This window comes from Microtus oregoni, unplaced genomic scaffold (assembly GCF_018167655.1).
Source record: "Microtus oregoni isolate MIOR12 unplaced genomic scaffold, Mior012 000009F_ref0000495, whole genome shotgun sequence".
Lineage (NCBI taxonomy): Eukaryota > Metazoa > Chordata > Mammalia > Rodentia > Cricetidae > Microtus > Microtus oregoni.
Window position 1 is genome coordinate 11,729,720 of NW_024543068.1, and position 20,051 is coordinate 11,749,770.

The following is a 20,051-nucleotide window of genomic DNA, read 5'->3' on the forward strand; positions in this document are numbered from 1 at the left end:
TTATAAGATAAAAGTAACTAAATCTTTAAAAGTTTTATTTTTTAAAAAAGACTCCTGGAATTAGAGGCATACACACCACACCCAGTCCTCCTCCTCTTCTTCTTTAGTAAGATTTATTTTAGCTGGGAATAATAGTACACAGCATTAATCCCAGCTCTCGGGAGGCAGAGGCAGGTAGATCTCTGAGTTCAAAGCCAACAGGTCTACAAAGCAAGTTCCAGAACAGCCATGGCTACACAGAGAAGCCCTGTCTCAAAAACAAAATTATTTTTATGTCTGTACATGTTTTCCCTGCATGTATGAATGTGCACCATATACATGCCAGGGCCCTCAGAGATCCGAAGAGGGCATTGAATCCCCTGGAACTGGAGTGATGGATGGTTATGAGCCACCACGTGGGAGCTGAAAGCCAAACCCAGGTCCTCTGCTGAGACACCTCTGCAGCTCCATCAATTCTTTTTCTAAATTAAGAAAATTAATCGCATACAAAGTAATGGATTTCATGGTGACGCTTGCATACACAGATGTCACTGTACTTTGTTAAGCTCCCGGAGAGCTAGGATCTTATAGCCACTCTGAGATCCCTCGCTTGGTCCTTCCCACAGGGCAGAAGAAGGGGAAGACACTTGAGAGCCCCAAGGGAAAGGGAAGCTCAAGCAGAGCCTCCCAGACCAGATGTTAGACACCTGGGACCGTGATCTAGCACACAGCTGCAGGCAGGTGTGGAACTAGCCTGGGAAAGCAGTCCACCTTTCAACGTGGCAGCTGTCAGGTTGTGAAAGAAGTTAGCAGATTCCAGAAACTTCATGCATTGTTGTCATGTTTTGGTGACAAGCCCACTGTTCCTACTACTACTCTTCCTTTTTGGTTGTTTCATTTTATTGTTTTGTTTTTCAAGACAGGGTTTCTCTGTGTAGCCCTGGCTGTCTTGGGAACTCAGTCTGTAGACCTGACTGTCCTTGAACTCAGAGATCTGAGCATCCAAGGCTGGCTTCAAGATCCAAATACCTCTGTCTCTTAAGTGCTGGGATTAAAGGCATGTTCCACCATTTTCTTGACTACATACCACCTACAATGTGACAAGAGCTCTTAGCAGTCCTGGGGCAGTGGTAGTGACTGGCCATTTTTGCCTGTTTCCTGAATGCTTTTAGACAAGCAGATTTCCCAAGAATCTTATCACTGCATGAGAGTCCTTCCCTTGGGCTGACAATGTAGCTCGGTTGTCAGAGTGCTTGCCTACTGTGAACTAAGTTCTAGGACTGATTCCTGTCACCACATAAAGCAGACATGGTGGCATATGCCTGTGATCTCAACGTTCAGTTTGTAGTGGCAGGAGGACCACAAGTTCAAGGTCATCCTCAGTCATTCTAGGCCAGTCTGGGATTCACAAGACCCTGCCCTAAATAATAAAAAATACATTCAAAAAAGTGTTTTCCTTGTTGCCTGCATTTATCATCTAACCAAATAGACAAGGAAGAGTACCTAGAGTGTCCAGTAGTATAGAATTAAAACATGTAATTCCTTCTAAAGGACAGAAAAACAAGCTACCAGCCATAAGAGAGATAAGGAGGAGTTGCTTTGTACCCCACAGTGTGACCCAGAGTTGGCCGCCCAGTAGCCAGGAACACCATCCTCAATACATTTAGGTTGTTTCATGCTTTCATATGCCAGTGACCTGGCCCTGCCACTCACAGCCTCCAGCACTGAAAACCACAACTCTACAATGCATCCTTGCCCAGCAGGTACCACTAACATCATCTTCAGCCATAGAAAGCACTGAAACACTTATCTACCCCAAAGCCGCAAGGTAAACCTCAAACACCCCGCTGTCAGATGCAGTCCCATTCACAGCAGTCAGAAGGATGTACTCAGACAGGGTGAAAAGTAAAAGTTCTCGGAGTTACAGAATCCTGAGCCTGGAAGGGAACCCAGAGGCGTCGGATTTCACTATGTGTCTAAGACCTAACGGTCCTCAGATATCTCCTGACCAAGGGCTTGGTCCTGTATGCTGGTATACTGCCCAGTGACAGATGGCAGCTGCTTTAGTTGGACATGTGGAGAGGTTGGAGGCATCACTGTGGATAAATGCAGAGGCATGCTTAGAGCTGAGAAACTGAAGGAAATGAGGGATGGAGGACCAGATTCCAGAGGCTAACGGGGGCCTCTAGAGCTCTACTGGAGGAGAGCTTTGGTGTATGGCTAAGAGACATACTATTTCTCCGTAAGAATAACAGTCTCTGACCTAGAACCTCAGCAGATAAGGGTTCTGAGCTAAAGGGCACTGATGAACCTAATCTGCTGCTGTTGTTGTTGTTTAATTTATTTATTGTTTTATGTGTATGAATGTTTTGTCTGTGAGTCCATCACACCACATACATGACTAGTGCCTGGGAAGGCCAGAAGAGGGAGTCAGATCACCTAGGACTGGGGTTACAGATAGTTGGGAGCCACCATGTGGGGGCTGGTAATTGAACCCAGTCGATGCTCTTCAGCTGAGCCATCTCTCCAGCCTTCTGGGCACGGCTCTGGAAGGAACTACATGGGCAACTATGGAATATGCAAGCAAATGCTGGCTTTGGAGTTGGCTGTGAATGGCGCACGCCTGTAGTTCCAGCTACTGAGGAAGCTGAAACAGGAGGAGCACTTTAAGACTTTGTCCAATGCCTGGGTTATGTAACACAAGAGAAGAAGCAGGCTTTCAAGTTTATCAAACTTGTTTCTGAATCTGGTTCTGCCACTCGAAGTGTATGACCTTAGTCTAAACGCCTAGCCTCTCTGAGTTTCAGATTCTTGCTCTGTTAGGTGAAGATAATTATAATATTGACCTCACATGGTGAGGTGGTTTGACTAGTTAAAGCCTCCATGGACTTGCATTTGTATGCTTGGCCCATTGGAAGTGGCCCTATTAGGAGGTGTAGCCTTGTTAAAAGAAGGGTGTCACTCAAACAGGCTTTGAGTTCTCATATATGCTCAAGCTACACCCAGTGTGGTAAACAGTTCACTTCCTGTTGCCTGCAGGTCAAGATGTAGATCTCTCAGCTACCTTTCCAGCACCATGTCTGCCTGCCGCTTTGCTTCCCACCAAGATGCTAATGGACTAAACCTCTGATAAACTATAAGGCAGTCCCAAGTAAATGTTTTTCTTTGTAAGAGTAGCCATGGGTCATGGTGTCTCTTCACAGCAATAGGAACCCTAAGATAGTAGTAGGGATTAGCTCAGATCTGATGGTGGTGGTGTTCTGAAACAATAGTTTGTGCACCTGTGGAAAACATGAAGTCATGGCTGGCCCAAAGAGTCTCACTGTAGTTTGTCTTGTCAAAGCAACCTCACATCTTTGTTTCACAGGTTATTGTGTGTGTTACACACTTGATTTACTTTTACTTTTATCCAGTGGTGAAATGCTCAAGTGTAGGCTGTGAGGCAGTGCACTTGGGCGGACTTACAACTTCTTGAACTGAGAGTGCCCACTCACAGACAGTATCCATCTAAAGGATGGGTATTTAAAATGCTATGTCCTTGTTTGTTTTGTTTTTCTAGACAGGGTTTCTCTGCGTAGCCCTGGCTGTCCTGAAACTCACTCTGTAGATCAGGCTGGCCTTGGACTCAGAGATCTGTCTGCCTCTGCCTCCTGAGTGCTGGGATTAAAGATGTGCACCACCACACCTGGGCAGCAGTTGTAATTTTCAGCTTCATTCATTCCCTTGTTCACTCATCCGTTCATCACCCCTGGAGTATACAGCATTTATTATTATTGAGGAACTATACATGAAAAGGCAGCAATCCATTGCCTGGATTGAGCTGGATTGAGACATTTTATTTTAAATCCTAGGTATTAAGATGCTAAAGAGGGAGAATCATCCACAATGCTGTAGAGAGGATGCGGAGATCCACAAGCATTTGTCAGATCTGTGTGGAAAGGAATGGTTTTCCTAAGGTGGACTTTACAATGTCTGCAGAGGCCCCAAGGTCAACCCTAAACAGCTTTCCATGCTCATTTGGGACGTGGAAGGAGGGATAAACACTGACACACCAGGCTAGTTCTGGTCACTCCTGGACACCTGTGCACCTTACCATAGGTGATGACCAGCAGCACGAAGTTGAGGTTTTTGAAGAGCCGGATGATGGAACTTAAGTACGAAGCATCGGTGGACGCCAAGGCATAGCTCAGGGACTGGGCCCTGCTGGGAGGATACTTGGGCTTCTCCTTGAATACTGAAAGGAAAATAAGAGAGATGAGGGGAAATTCCTGCGCTCCCATCTCAGCAGTACTAGCACCACACAGACACGAGCTGGCTCCATTATCTCGGGAGGGGCTGAAACTGTAAAGGAAATAACAGTTTCCAGAGAAATCTTCCCTATCCCTTTTCTAAAGTAATTTTTCATTGTCTGAGGCTTCGCAATCGAGCCCTTTCATTGCTTTCTCTTTTCTCTCTTTTGCAGTTAGAGGAGATGGAACTAGGGCCTTGAGCAGAGGAGGCAAGCACTTTGTCTCTGAGCTATTTTCTCCAGCACTGCTATTGTTTTATTGCCTTTTCTTTAATTGCCTCATTGAGCCTCCAAAGCAGTGTTCAAAGATCAAGGCAGCCCACAATAACTGGCGAATAACATAACAAAAAGGGGGGGCATGGGTGAAGAGAAGAGAAAGCTAAACTTTGGAAGGTTAGTGAACCCTGTGAATGCCTGAGCTTCAGCGCTCCTGGGGGGTGGGGGGGAGGTGTGTAACTACAGAGTCAAAGTCTGAAACATGGCAGTCAAAAGCTGTTCCCTGAATCAAAGAAAATTACAGTAGCAAAAATTGAGTGTATTCCTAGTTTCGTCAATGCTGAATCAGCCATGTCTTATGAAAGAAACGAGATCTAGGAGTGATCACTCTTTTGTGGAAACTAGTCCATTTAGAGTCGAATTCCACACAGCCAGTGTGATTGGACCCCACCGAGTACTACTTGGCTCTCTGCAGGGCAAGTGTCTTTCGCTAGTTATTTGACTAAATTGTTTTCTCTACGTGGCCTGAGCAAGTACTCCAAGGCCTCTGGCAAGTCCCAAGAGACCCCTGCTGGAAGGTGAGCAGTCTGCCTCCAGAGGAAGTTCTGGAAATGAGATTGGCTCTCCAAGCAGATCAAAGTAACCCCCACCCACAACCACACCAGCCTTGACTTCAGAGCCCTGCCTCTTCCTTCTCCAATAATAGTTCTGGATAAATTCTCCCACTGGAATGTGCCCTCCATTGTCTTGGCTGCTCAGCTCCCCTTCCACCAGAAGAAAGGGATGGAAGAAGGGGACTTAGATCCTTGGCATTGGGTGTTGGCTCAAGAATTCAGCAACCACGAAGCAGGACTCACATAAGATTGTTTTGCATCCTTCACTCACTCAACTGCTATCTCATTAAAGTCAACTACTATTCAACTACGATCTCATTAAATACCCAAACATAGCCATGTCCTACCACTTAAGTTTACGGTTGCAAAGATCCAGGACCTCACTGGCTATGAAGGCAAGCATTTGGAAGCAGGCACATTACAATTTCAAATATGAGTGGAATCAGGAGGCCCTGGGCTGGTTCGTTCTTCCCGGCTTCCACTCATAGCTCCCTGTTGCTAGCTCTAGGGAATCACTGTCCTCTGTCTAAGCTACCTGGAATGAAATGACGTAGAGAATGGTGGTAGGGGACCGGCTTTTAACCACCTGACTCTGCAGGTGAGCCCGCATGCAGGGATGAACCTTTTACACCTGAGATAGGGCTTCAGAGCCGAGGGCACAGGGTAACCTTTAGACGGGTGACTAAGAGGGAAGAAAAGTCTACCTGTATGTTTCTGAATTTATCCCAGGAATGTCACCTACATGAAAACAATAAGTGTTTCTCTTTTACTTTTTGCTCACTTTTTTGTGGGTTTGTTGCTGTTTTGTTTGCCTATTTTCTTTGCGACAGGACCATCCTAGGCAATGTAGGCTGTCCTTGAATTAGTCATCCCCCTGCCTCAGCCTCCAGAGTGCAAGGATCACAGGGGCCAGCCAGGAGACAGAAATAATCAAATACTTGGATGAGTAATTGGACATCTGTGTAAAATGTTAATAGCAGTTACCTGAGTTTCCTTGTTGGGATGAAGTTGTTCAAGGATAAATTAATGATTATTCTTGTCTTTTTTCTTTCCTTTCTTTCTTTCTTTTGTTTGTTTTGTTTTGAGACAAGGTTTCTCTGTATCACAGTCCTGGCTGTCCTAGAATTCACTTTGTAGATCAGGCTGGCCTTGAATTCACTGTGATCCACCTGCCTCTGCCTCCCAAGTGCTGGGATTAAAGGCGTACACCACCACTTCCTGGCAGTCATTCCTTTCTTTAGAGTCTTATCTTTATATTTTCCCATGGTGCATTACTTTTCTAATCAGAATAATGATGAAGAAATTTGGTACCCAAGTATTCTCAGATTAACCTTAGATTATTAGTGTTTGTGGAACAATTTCTGTTTATAATTTATTGTTATAATTTATAATTTAGTCTTAGTTTCCTTGTTGAAGAAGCCCTACAAGACACCTCATTTGTTGGGTTGCTGGAAACTAGATGAAACCAGACATTCTTCACATGCTTCTGACACTGGAGAGTCTCCCTAAGGTCTCATCAAGGTGACAACGGTCTACCTAGTTCTTCTGGTGAGGTGGGAATGGAGACTGGTCAGTTACAATTAAGCCTTTCCTAGGCCACTAACAGAGAACATAGCACCAGTTAGCACTGTATTAGGGACAACGACTCAAGCTACAACATCTGAAGACTATAAGAAGCCCAACCTCCAGTAGCTCTAAGTATCTGTGGTATTTGGGACCATGTCCAAAGGGAGCCACCAGAGTTGATGTAACTTCCCCACCCCCTGCCCACCAGCAGCCTACTAAGGATCTTACCAATGATGACAAGGATGAAGAGGAAAGTGGCCACACCTCCTATTATGTAGAACATGATGCTGATGTGGTAGGCGAGCTTTTCCTGGTCTTGGATGTTGGGTACCAGAACAGGAGGGACCAAAAACCCAATTGCAATTCCAAGCTACAGAAGACAGACACATCAGTCAGTCAGTTGTCAAATGGCCACGAGCTAAGAGACAAATTTAGAGGTTGCTATTAGGAAACATAATTTCTCAGTATGGGGAGATGGCTCAGTCGGGAAGGCGCCTGGCAAGCATGCATGAGGGCCTGAGCCCACACACCTAACACCTACATTAGAAACTGGGTGTGGCTGCCACCCCAGCATTGGGAGGACAGAGACAGACAGATCCCTGAAGCTCACTGGCCTGCCAGCCTAGCAGAATCAAAGAACTCCTGTCTCAGAAGCCAAAGGTAGAAAGCAATGGAGAAAGAGAACCAGTGTAAACTGTAGTCGGATTTTTCTTTGGGCCGCCAGCTCACAAGTAACAACACGGAGGCTTATTAGTTATGCAAGCTTGGCCTTAGCTTAGGCTTATCTCACTAACTCTCATAACTTAAATTAACCCATTTATTTTAGTCTACATTCTGTCTTGTGGTTCATTACCTCATCTCTCTGTACTGCCCATGCTGCTTCCTCATGTCTGGCTGGTGACTCCACCTTCCTCTTCCCAGAGTCCTCTCTGTCCCCAGAAATCCCACTTCTACCTCCTGCCTAGCTATTGTCCAGCTTTTCATTACATCAATCACAGCAATACATTTCAACCACAACAGTCAACCTCACACTCACGAGCATGGACACATACTGTATGTACACGCTCACACACACATGCACAAAGCAACTTAATTCCCAACTTCCAGTTTCTCCTCACACAAAAAATCAGAATTATTTCCCCTGTCAAGATTCTTTTAGATGACAACTTGACTCATACACACTTCTGACCCAAAAGCTAGGGGGAAAGAAATCACACGGCAGGCTGGCTCTCGCGAATGCAAACTAATCAGTAATGGTTCCCATAGCTCCAACTCTGGGGTACTATCATATAATGTTGATTTTCTTTTCTCTTGTGCTATTGAAATCAGCTTCACTGAATCTGCTAGCCCGGTTCTCAGAGCTCAGCTGAAAAGCTTATATAACCTTTAGCCACAGAACTGCCTCTAGTGAGAGCTGGACGATGTCAGCCCATTTATAAGCATGAATGCTCCGGTTCATTGTCTAATAACTTAGCAACATTCAAAGTTTCTGTAGTGTGAGGTCACACACAGCTGCAAAATGGTTACTCACCCACACATGCGTACACTCATGCATGAGTTAAAATACCTCACGCTGGTGTTGGAGTGCCAAACTCCCAGGACCTAGCAGATAAGATAACCTGGGTGTTCCTGAGAATGGAAACACTGTGGATCAGCAGTAACTAACAGACAACTCCCAAAAGTCCTTCTGCCATCATTAATCATCGGGAGTCGGGGCAGTCCCTGAGGCCTGAGTGTGTGGAGAAAGAACATAGTTTCTTGCTAAAACCAGGAATGTGCTTGGTAAGGCCACAGACTTGGGGAAGCTGCAGTTTGGGATCCTGGGAGCCTCCTTTGCCCCAGTTTGAAGGCCTGTGGTTATCAGTTCCAAGGTCAATGAGCACCCAGTCTGGTGGCCTGTGTTCCCCTTGTGCAACATCACTTCAGCTTGCTGCTGAGTCTGTTCTGTTGAATGATAGCTTGACAGCATCTGATGGTTCTGTCCCATTTGTCCTGGAAACAGCATATAAGATGTCGTCTTCTTAGTAAACTTGCTGGTCTTGAGCCATCAACTCATGAAAGACCTTCTGACTTCAATGTTCCTATCTTCTTCATTTTTTTCTCATCCCTGGTCCCTCCCCCGCTGGAATCTCACTGAAGAACAGCCTGTTGGTTAGGTCACATAATACCAAGGCCTGAGCCCCAGCGTGCTGATTCCTTTCTCTGGACACAGTCTCTAGGATGAGCCAAATGCATTCCTTGGAGCTTCAGAGTTCCCAAAAACTAGCTCTCTGAGTCACAAGTGTCCCTCCACTAGGTCAGTACCTCTCCCCTCTCCCCTTAGGAAAGCCCTCTGGCTCTGACGCTGTCATCTGGTCTCCTGCGATTTAATCTGGACTTGCTTTGCTCCTTGAGGAATTCATGCCCTGCTGTGCTATCTTCTCATCAAAATCTTCACCTTTCCTGCTTTCTACCTCAACAGATGCTGTATATAACACACTTCACAGTAGCAAAGGGACATTTAGCTCTGGAGCCAAAAGTCTCAGTTCAATCCCAGCTCCATCAGTTGCTTGATTTCTAGTGTCTGAAGGTGAATTCACCCCACAGTACCAGTTTCCTCCTCCTCAAAAAAGAAGACAGTCTCCGGCCAACTGGGGTGGGCTCACCCCTTATCTGCAACTCCTGCCCTTCTACTTCTCAGCCTCAGTGGGTTCAGACAGTGGACCTGGTGGACTCACACACAAGCCTGGCTTAGTAAATGCTCCCCTACCACCATCCTCCCCTGGCTCTCCACCACCTTCCTCTCCAGCTCCTCCTATATGCTCTGTCCCCAGTTCCTTCAGTCTCTCGCAGTTTCCTTCAAATCCTTCCTTCCCTCTTCCCCCTTTCTATCTGCCTTCCAGGCAACTGCAGTCTCACCTTCAGCCAGCCTGCCAGTGCTCACAGTTTTCAAAGCTCACTGGCCACACTGCCCTGCTCTGAAGTCTTCAAGGAACTGCACCCACACCACTACCAAGAAGAAGAAAGGAAATCAATCCAGCACTTACCTCCCTCCCTCAGAGTGCTGCTCTGGGCTTTTCTGGCCACTTCCAGTGACTTTCCAGTCTCATCTTGTCCCATGTCACTACAGATCCCATAATCCTCTTATCCAGGTAATCATAATGCCAACCCTCTAGTTTGCACCTTTATTGAAAATTCCCTTATTAGTCCAATGCCATTTCAACAACAGTCTTTTTACAGTGATTTCCCCAGGCAAGCACGATCTCCTTTCCATAACCTTTTCTGAGCCACTGGTTCCACCATCTCCCTGTCATTTGTTAGCTGGTGCCTAGTAAGCAGGCTCCACACTTCCTGGATAAACAGGTGTCAGTGAACAAGTGAGCCGTAGTTAAGGCTTCTTGGGAGGATTCGACTTCCAGAGTCAATTTGTCCATGTGCCCAGACTACTGAAAAGATGGGTTTGGAAACTGTAAGACCCTCACCCCTTATTCTCAAAGGGGCAAGAAGAAATTTCCTAACAAAATGTTTTCCCGGGGAAGATAGTGGCCTTCCCACCTCCCACCCAGAAATTACGTCCGGCTACCTAATACGGGCTGATAAAGATGGCCTGACTCAAAAACAGGGTGGCCTTGCTCTAAAAACAAAAAACTAGCTGACACAGCAGAATGAGATAGAGCAAAAGACCTTGCACCCGTGCCAAAACAGCTTCAAAAAGTCTCTTTGTAGTTACACCTTTAAAAGACTAACACCCCTCCACACACACACACACACACACACACACACACACACACACACACACGGAGCTCAACTCCTCTTTGCCTCCCTGCAGTGGGGTTAGAGATGGGTTCCAATTATGTTTGTATTATGCTAAATAAACCTTGCTTATTACAGTCTGGGCCTCTCTGGTGGTCTCTCTCTGGGGGTCGTAATCTGGGCACAACAGATTACCAAAAATCTAGACAAGGTTCTTGGAGAACATTTGCTATTTTGAAAAGCATATTTGGGCTAGCAAACATCTCAGAAAATAAGGGTTCTTGCCACCAAACCTGAGAACCCGAGTTCCAGCTGAATTCAACCCCTAGGACCCACAGGGATGAAGGAGAGAACTGACTGACTTCTGTAAACTGTTCTTTGACCTGCATATATGCACAATGGCACTCATGTGCGTGAATACACATACACATACACACAGAGGTATGCATGATAAACAAACGAATAAATATAAAAAACATGGTTAATGGGTTTTTGTTTTGTTTTTTCGAGACCGGGTATCTTTGTAGCTTTGGAGCCTATCCTGGAACTAGCTCTTGTAGACAGGCTGGCCTTGAACTCACAGAGATCCGCCTCTGCCTCCTCCTTTAATCCTCTGCTGGGATTAAAGGCGTGCACCATTACCTCTCGGCTGGGTCTTTATTTTTTTGAATCAGAGGCCCACAAAAAATGAGTCTCTTCCCAGCACTTGGGAGGCAGAGGCAGGCAGATCTCTGTGAGTTCGAGACCAGCCTGGTCTACAGAGCTAGTTTCAGGACAGGCTCCAAAACCACAGAGAAACCCTGTCTTGAAAAACCAAAAAAAAAAAAAAAAAAAAATGAGTCTCAACAAGACTGCCATACCTCAGATTGCTTAAAGCCCATATGAGAGAGCTTTATTTTAGATTTATTTTTAAAAATAAGTTATTTATTTTTTCTATATGTACATTGGTGTTTTGCCTGCCTGTATGTCTGTATGAGGGCATTGGATCCCCTGGAATAGGAGCTACACACAGTTGTGAGCTGCCACGTAGGTGCTATCTCCTCTGGAAGAACAGCCAGTGTTCTTAACCACTGAACCATCTCTCCAGCCCAATTTATTTATTTCTTACGTGTGTGTGTGAGCATGTGTGATTTATAGGTCCCATATGTGTGGAAGAGTCTACAGAGGGTAAAAGACGGCATCAGATATACTATAACTGGAGTTCTAGAAAGTTGTGAGCCACCATATGTGTGCTGGGAATCAAATCCAGGTCCTCTGGAAGAGTAGGCAATGTTCTTAACCACTGAGCATCTCTGCAGCCCCTATATGAGCAATCTTAAAGCAAGTAGTATAATGTTCCTCTCCCAAGAACATTTCCCATAATGAGATGACCTAATAAACGTGTTACTATGTAGTTCTATGTATATTAGCAATGATCTTTTACTCTAAAAATTAATCTGAAGCTAAGCTCACAGATTGAACAGTTCAGGCAAATCTGAACTGCATAGATAAAGCCTAAGAATAATTATTACATGTATGAACTTTTAAGTGTACTCAGATATAGTATGCCCAACTTCTATTCCATACAATACCATACCAAGTGCTCCTGGGGACCAAAGGCTAGGTACGCCCTGGTCTCTCAGGCAAGCAGAGAGTGACCACCACTGAAGCACCACCAAAGATCAAGTTCAAGTGAGCAGCTGCGTGAAGGTGATCTGCCACATTCTGCTTCTTGTCCCCTCATAGTGGTGTGTGGCTGAAACCCCACAAAGATGGTGCAATGAGAGCCTGAAGTCTCTAATACAGAACCCTGGGGTTACTAATATGGGGGCTGGCGAGGTAGTTCAGCAGGTAAAGGTGCTTACTGCCAAGCCTAATAACCTTTAACCCCTTGACCTCACATGGTAGAAGATAGGAAAGTTACTTCCTGACTTCCACACATACTTGCACCACCACCACCACTCCACACACACCCTGAGCATACGTATGAATAAATGTAAAATAAAACAAAACCTTTGCCGTATCCCTTGGCGATTAAGCATGTCAACATGTCAACCTGCTAGAGAGTAACTGACTTGGGCAGGTGGGGCATAATAGAGGCTCCAGGGGCCCAAATTATGCAACAGAGGTCACATTTGGACCTGTGGAGGGGATGTAGCATGGGGTCTTGGACAGAGTCTGTGGATACACCCACACCCACACCCACACACAAAGGGAAAGCTGGCGTGGCTACTGGCATTCTGACCGACTGCGCATTCTGGACTGCAGCTTAACCGTGAGAACCTGCTCCCGGCTACCCAAGATTGCAGGCAGCTCTGAGGAATAAGCCATGGTGGGTGGCACTGGTCACACATGCAAAGCCTACTCAGATGACTCCTTGTGAAATCCCCAAATCCAAGCCCTTGGCTTCTTTCGAAAAGGCCAAATCGGGATTCAGGAAGTAGCCGGCCTTTGTGAACAAAAACGGCCCCACTAATTTATGGGAGATCACTCATGAGAGGGGTTTGCGCATCTGAGGGTGGAGCTCAGGTGTAGAGAGCCGAGGAAACAAGGTCACAGCTGGTCAAACCCAGACTTCCTTAGAGCCCCAGCAAGTCTCCAGGTTTGTCCTCAGAGCTAGGACTGTGCTGATGGCTCACAGGGCAGTGCCACTCTTGGGTTTCCAGGGTCCCGGAAATAGAGGGCAAGGGAAATGTGTGTCGGGGGGACCAGCTGTAGAAACGAAAGTAGCCCACAGTTCTTGATTCCTATAGAAGACAATAATAACAAGGACAGTGAGCCATGACATCACGTGACAGGCGCTGAGTTAATCCCCATTGCAAAGCCGGTTGAGGACACTAGCCTTTACTGATGTCACTTGCTCAGTGTCCCCTAACAATAAGTGATGAAGCTGGACGTCCAGCTCAGGTCATCATGTCCATCAGACTATGTGCGGCAGCAGTTAGCTGTTATTCAGCCTGGAGGGAGCCCTGGGTGTGGTGGCGTGTGCCTGGTGTGTCCCAGCGCTTGGGGAGCTGAAACAGGCTTATTGGGACTCCATAACGAGTTCCAGGTTATTCTGGGCTATGACGCTGTCTCAGTAAAGACTGAGAAGATACAAAACACTAAACAAGAAGGAGAGAACCTAATATGTGCTAAGCACCTACTGTGTGCTGGACAACACCCTGAAGAACTTTTCACACATTGTTTTACTTATGCCCTCATATTCACCCCCACCCTGAATTCAATAACATCATCACTAGATTTTTACAGATGAGAAAAACCTTTGGAACCGGCTGCTCAGCTTCTAATGGCTAAGATTCAAACCCATAGCTATTTAACTCCAAAGACCTTGATGGGAGAGACAAAGGTCACAGAACTATGATGTCCCCGAAACTTGACATTGTTTTTGACTGATAGGCTCTAGTCTCTGTAGTTCTCTTGAAGAAGCAATGGCAAGAGTCATTTCCAGCCATAGTCAGCTTTGTTTATCACGTAGTGGCACCTTATGGTTGTGTGTGTGTGTGTGCGTGCGCACACACACATGCACGCACACACATGCATACTCTGTTGTTTGTTTGTTTTTTAAGACAGGCTCTGTCATTGATCTTGAGCTCCTTGAGAAGGACCATTAGAACTAACCATCACAACTTCTTTAATGTTTAATTTTTTATTTAGTGTGTGTTTAATGAGGAGGGGCCACATGAGGAAATTACAGTCAATGTTGTTGTCTTCAACATGCTCACAAGCTAAATAAAACTAAATATTGTAAAAGAAAATAATCCTGCTGTTTGGGTGGTGCACACTGGTAAACAACGCTGAAGAAGGTGAGGCAGGAGGATCACCAGTTTGAGGCAAGCCCAGGCTACATAATTATTGGGCTGGAAGGTTGTTCAGTACATGGACCTAAAATTAGTACCTAGAACCCATGTCAAAAAAAAAAAATCTGGATTCAGTGACGTGCATGTGTAATCCTAAGGCCTGGGGAAACAGAGACAGGGGCATCGCTGGGGCTCACTAGCCTGACACCCTAATGGTCAACTTGACATAAACTAGAACCGCCTGTCAGGAAGGGTCTCAATGAGGGGCTGTCTAGATCAAGTTGATCTATGGCCATGTTTGTGGGGGATTGCCTTGATTGCCTTAACTGTTAGAAGTGAGAAGAGCCTAATGTGGGCAAAACCATGACAAGTGCCGGGCCCTGGACTGCGTAAGAGCAGAAGCAGCAAGCTGAGCCTGAGTCACACGGGTATCCATTTCCCCTGCTCTTGCACGTGCTGTGACTAGCGGCCTCAAGGTCCCCCTGGCCTTTCCTGCAATAGTTGCTATGACCCGGAATTGTGAGCCAAATAAGCCCTTTCTCCTCCTTGGTTTTTTGTTTGTGGTGTTTTATCACAGCCTCAGAAATGAAACCAGCATGGAAGTGATGCTGACCAGGAGCCTGGTACTTATGCCTGTGCTTACTCAGGAAAGTAGCCCAGTTCTTGATTCCTCTGATGCCTCCTGTGATACACGTGTTCCCCCCAACACTGTTCTTGGGGTAAATTCTGTAGAGGGTGGGGTGGAGAGCTGAAGTGAGGTTTCCTCTTTCACAAGAGCACAAATGACTGCCGGCCGCATGCTCGCGGCTCTCTCTGGATGGCCCTGCTGACCACCAGCTGACACAGCCTCACAGAACTTCCCTTTCATTTGGGGAAGAGGAGACAAGAGTAGGTGTTTGGGGAACCAGTCAGCCAGCCAGGATTGCAGCATGCAAACCTCAATCTGGGTTTTTCACATTTGATGAGAGAGACAAAGGGGCAAAGTTCTACTTCGGTGCCTCCAGAGTCTTCATCCTGTGTTTGCCCACTTCCTACCCTTTGACAGATAAATTGGCTCAAAGGGGAGGAAATGTTACCTTTGCCTGCAAAACTGCCAGACTAAAACATAGAGTCCAAGTGGTGGCCGATCTTGAGAATCTTTCCAGCTTTTTAGCCTGCAGACTTTCTTAGCTATCCCCTTCTTTCCTTTAAATGTAAATGCTGGTTTTTTTTTTAATTCTCTCTCTCTCTCTCTCTCTCTCTCTCTCTCTCTCTCTCTCTCTCTCTCTCTCTGTGTGTGTGTGTGTGTGTGTGTGTGTGTGTGTGTGAAGGTGATTTTGAAAGGTTCTCCCCTTCTGCTCTGTGGGTCCTGCAATCAGAGATTGAATTTAGATTATCAGGCTTGGTGGCAAGTGCCTTTACCCAGTGACTATATTGACCTGCACGGCGATAACTTTCAATGCCAATATCCGGTCACTAACCTTACAGCTACTGCTTTACCAATTACCATAAACAAGAATCAGTTCTTCTTCTAGAATGCATACCTCAAGAAATAACAAGGGTGGGTCTCATAGAGCTTTCTTCTAGGAAGCTGACCTACTCTGCCTTATGACCCCAGAGAGAAATCCAGAAATAAAAAGAAACCTAAAAGTATTAGCCATACATGTCCATCACTACCACAAGAGAGCAGCAGTAGCAACATGACCTTGTTATTTGAGGGGTTACTCGGGGGCCACTGTACTTCAAGCATAACCCAATGTTCAGGACTGAAATCATCTCCCTTTCTTCTTACTTGACCCAACATTTTTATCACTGGTCCTTCTGACTAGTTTATGGTCTAAATCCAAACCTGTCTGACCTATGCAGGCCCATGGACCACGTGTATCAAAACAGCTATGGATGAGGCCCAATGAAATCACAAACTTATTTAAAATATTAGGAGATTTTTCTTGAAACTCCCTTACATAGCAGCGTCACAAGGTCAGAAGCTTGTGACAATATCTGCCTTCACTTAGATGTAAACCCCACAGGTACAGCCTGCCTGTTCTTCTTGTTCACCCAGCATCTCCAGGGCTCAGATGGCTTGGCATGCAGTAGACATTCAACGATTGTTCAAGAAATAAAATAATTGGCTACGTTGCCTTGTCTCCTAAAGTCACATGATCATTCAAGAGGACAATGGCCTGCATCTATTGGCTTTCATTGGTCACCTGGCCTGCTGTCAAATGGGAAGATACGGCAACAGTGGTCAAATTTGTACAGATAAGAGAGACAGAAAAAAGACTGGCCAAGGCTGTGGGATCAATTGAATAACTAGAGGTCTGGTCCAAGATGACAGGAAGCACATGAAATTCTGGATAGCACAACACATGCCATAACCAGGGCAGACAGTGGAGGAAAAAGGCCTGCCGTGTTAACAGGCCCTAGACCTTAGCACAACTGACTCCATGGTGGAAGTGACCATTCAAACCACAAAATTCAGCACATAGACAGTAAAACCAGCCAAAAACAAAAACAAAGACCCAATCCATCAAAGACCATAGTGCTGGGAGAGTCTCTAACATACTAACCTTGTTTTGTTTTTGTTTTTGTTTTTTTTTTTTTGTGTGGTTAAACGCTCATCTCGAGAAAGGCTCAATGCTGTGCTGGAGTCCTAAATGCCCGGAGTACTTGCCAATCAGCTAATGAAGACTTTCTATTGCTTAAACCCATATCTGAGCAGTCTTCTCTGGCGGATACCCCACAACACATGGAGACGACACCTTCAAACAGCTCTGACTTCACTATGGTTGCCAAGCCCCACCCAGCCCCATTCATTCCCAGGAGGAACTGGCCTCTAACCTAACAAGCTCCATGTTCTGAGGGTAGGAAGCTAAGTCAGTGCTGAGTTGAGCCTGAGATCTCTCACAGAGGACAGAAGAGCCATACTAGACACATTCTTCTCTTGTCACTCTCTGACAGGCAGCTCTCTGCAGCCATCTGTGACCTTCCTAGCATCCAAAGGCACCAGGAGGCTCTGAAGGACTTCAAGATGCCCAGGAATCAAGGATCAAAGGCAGCTTCCTCTCTGGAACCCAGAAGTTCCCAGAGGTTCCTACAACTAAAATGATCAGAATTTACTTGGGACAAGCTAACCCCACAGACTAGAATGCCGAGCCTGCCAAATGGAGGAGGTAGCCCCTAGTCCAAGGTTTCTCTTTGCAAAACAGACAACCTCTTTTCTTTCCTGTCAAAGGGCAAACTTGGAGCCTTTAACTTTGTTTGTTTGTTTGGGTTCAAGAAAGAGCACCCAAAGTCAACATCAGCAGAGTATTTCATTATTTTTAAGACATCTGCACATCCTGAATACTATCTGGGCCTCAGATAACCCCGTGAAATCCACAGCAGGTGGCTTAATATCCAGATGGGGCAGCAGAGCCCCAGGAAGTTCCCGCTTCCATTTCATAGTGGAATTTAAACAACGTGTGCTGAAGTCACAGGGTCAATCAGGTTATGTTAGACATCTAGACCTCTAAGATTCCTTCTCTGGGCCTGTGCCCTTCCCAAGGAACCTGCCTGACTTTATTTTTTTTTTTATTTTTTTTTTTTTTAGTTTTTCGAGACAGAGTTTCTCTGTAGCTTTGGAGCCTGTCCTGGCACTAGCTCTTGTAGACCAGGCTGGTCTCAAACTCACAGAGATCCGCCTGCCTCTGCCTCCCGAGTGCTGGGATTAAAGGCATGCGCCACCACCGCCCGGCCCTGCCTGACTTTAGTGAGACACCAAGAAGCAGCAGATCCCAGGAAGACATGGAGGTGGCAGTAGGAGAAGGGTGGATTCCCAATAATCCCAAGTGCAGAACACGCTATGCCAATCTTCAGGATGTCTAGGTCATCATATGCAGATAACACTGATGGTGGACCTCCTATCAACAATCTCTCCATGAAGTCAATCAGAGAATGCTTTTGGGAGAGGAGACAATGTGAATGTCTCCAGAAGTCCCCAGAGTCTTCCAGACCCTGAGACATAATATGCCCCCCACACACACACACACACAAACCTTCAAAGAAGCAAACATCAGTAAGGAGGAAAGCCCTCCTTATGCCACAGGAAAGAAAGCAAGGTGCTAAGAGGCCTGCCCCAGTGTCACGTGGCAGGCAGGCAGGATGTCTCCTGGGGCTGGGGCAGGACGGAGCAGACACAGAAACAAAGGACTGTAAGATGTGGTGGCTGGCTGGAGGAGAGGACGTTCTAGAGAACCACAGAGCCCTAAGTCTTCCCAGTCCCCACCCCATCCCAGCTCCACCTACATGGAGGCCGAGGGGCTTGACAGTCTATGGTTCTTCCAAGGCCCACTTCAAAGGCTTTAGAAATTGAAAAAATGATATTAGGGATTTTCTCAAGGTGGGGGTGGGTTTCTGCTACACATAAATGTTGAGGAAGACTAGTAAGGACGCCCGTACACACACACACACACACACACACACACACACACACACACCAGCCTCATTCCTCCTCAGGCCTTGTTGTTAAACAGTTGTCTCAAACATGCTCCGAAGTTTTTCTTTCTGCACTGAGAAGCAGAACAAGAAGCAGCACCCTTGGGTGGCAGAGCACCAGTGGTTGGCAGAGAGACCATGCATTGAGGGCCAACATCCTTCCTACCCTACCAGTGTCCTTAGTCCCTCCAGCATCAGCCAGGCACAGCTTCTTCAGACCCCAGTCCCAGAGCTCCGGCGACTACGAGGCGGAGCTCTGTCTAAAAGTGTGACACACTGACCCCACCCTCTTACACACCCCACATGTAAAGTATGTGTGTGTGAGGGGGAATAAAGGGGGCAGCTTCCCTTGGTATCTTCTGCTCTCTGCTTCCCAACTTCTGACACCAGAGAGAAGGAACTATCTGCAAGGGTTTCTGGGAAAGCAGCTGAGATTTTTTTATTTATTTTTTTTTTTTGTGAGCAATTCAAGCCAGACAGTAGAAGGAAGTTGTGGAGCCAGAGTTAGGGCCAGAGATGGATGGAGACAGGGCAATGTTTACCAAGGATGCATTTGGTTCCAGGAGTTTCCACAAACATTGCCTCATTCATGACAACTCTGAGTCCAGCATTCCTGCTCCAGATAATGAAACTGATACCCAGAGAGGACAGGTGTCCTGCGTGCCTCAAACTCAGTTGCCAACAGAGTGGGGTCCAACTTCTCTGGCTTATAAACAAAGTCTGTGTTATCTCTCTCTCTTGGAGAGGACCAAAACCACAGAGTTCCAGCTTCTGCCCCAGACAGCCAATTCCTTGGGTCTCCTCTTTGACCTAGGAATCTGTTTCTAACAAAGCCTGAGGTAGTTCTGATCTTAGAGGTTCATGAGCCACCTTTAGAGAGACTTGATCTCTATAGCCCCAAGGAAGGAAACAGCGAGGTGATTCTCAACTCCTGGTTTCCCCAGATGTCCTAGACAGGAAAGGCAAGTGCTCGCTCCTCCAGTCCCTGCAGAACAAACAGTTTCCCCAGAGCACTCAATCGGGCTCTGTAAACAGGCCCAGGACAAAGGTCCAAGGAGGTCTGGGTTGCTCAATGGGCAGCCATTATCCTCAAACAAACATCTCCATAGAAATGAACCTGGTAAACATGGCTGTCTCACAGCTGCTCATGCCCTACAATTTGCAGAAAAGATGGGCACACAAACAGCTTCATGTACAATGGGCTGGCTACCTAGAGAAGACCCAGCCACACCAGCCCAAACGTTTCACACAGAAATCAAGGATGTCCAAGATGGGCTCAAAATGCAAAAGGGCAGCCCATCCCACAACCCCCACCTTGCTATTCTCGATGCTCCTTCCCCTAGGGTCCTCAGTGCTATTGATCTAATGCAGCTCCTGAAACTCAAGGGGATTGTGTGCTGACGTGTGTGGCAGGAGAGCAGA

The 20,051-nt window shown here is 46.4% G+C and overlaps 1 protein-coding gene across 1 annotated transcript in view; it reads right to left on the reverse strand.

Moving 5' to 3' along the window:
• The window catches only part of Flvcr2 (FLVCR heme transporter 2), a 56,109-nt gene that overhangs the window by 20,244 nt on the left and 15,814 nt on the right, over positions 1-20,051 (reverse strand). Inside the window, exons 2-3 of the mRNA XM_041658491.1 lie at positions 6,892-7,033; positions 4,073-4,213 (exon numbers count right to left, since the gene is read on the reverse strand). Of these exons, the coding sequence (XP_041514425.1) occupies positions 4,073-4,213; positions 6,892-7,033 (283 nt within the window). The remainder of the gene's footprint in view (positions 1-4,072; positions 4,214-6,891; positions 7,034-20,051) is intronic.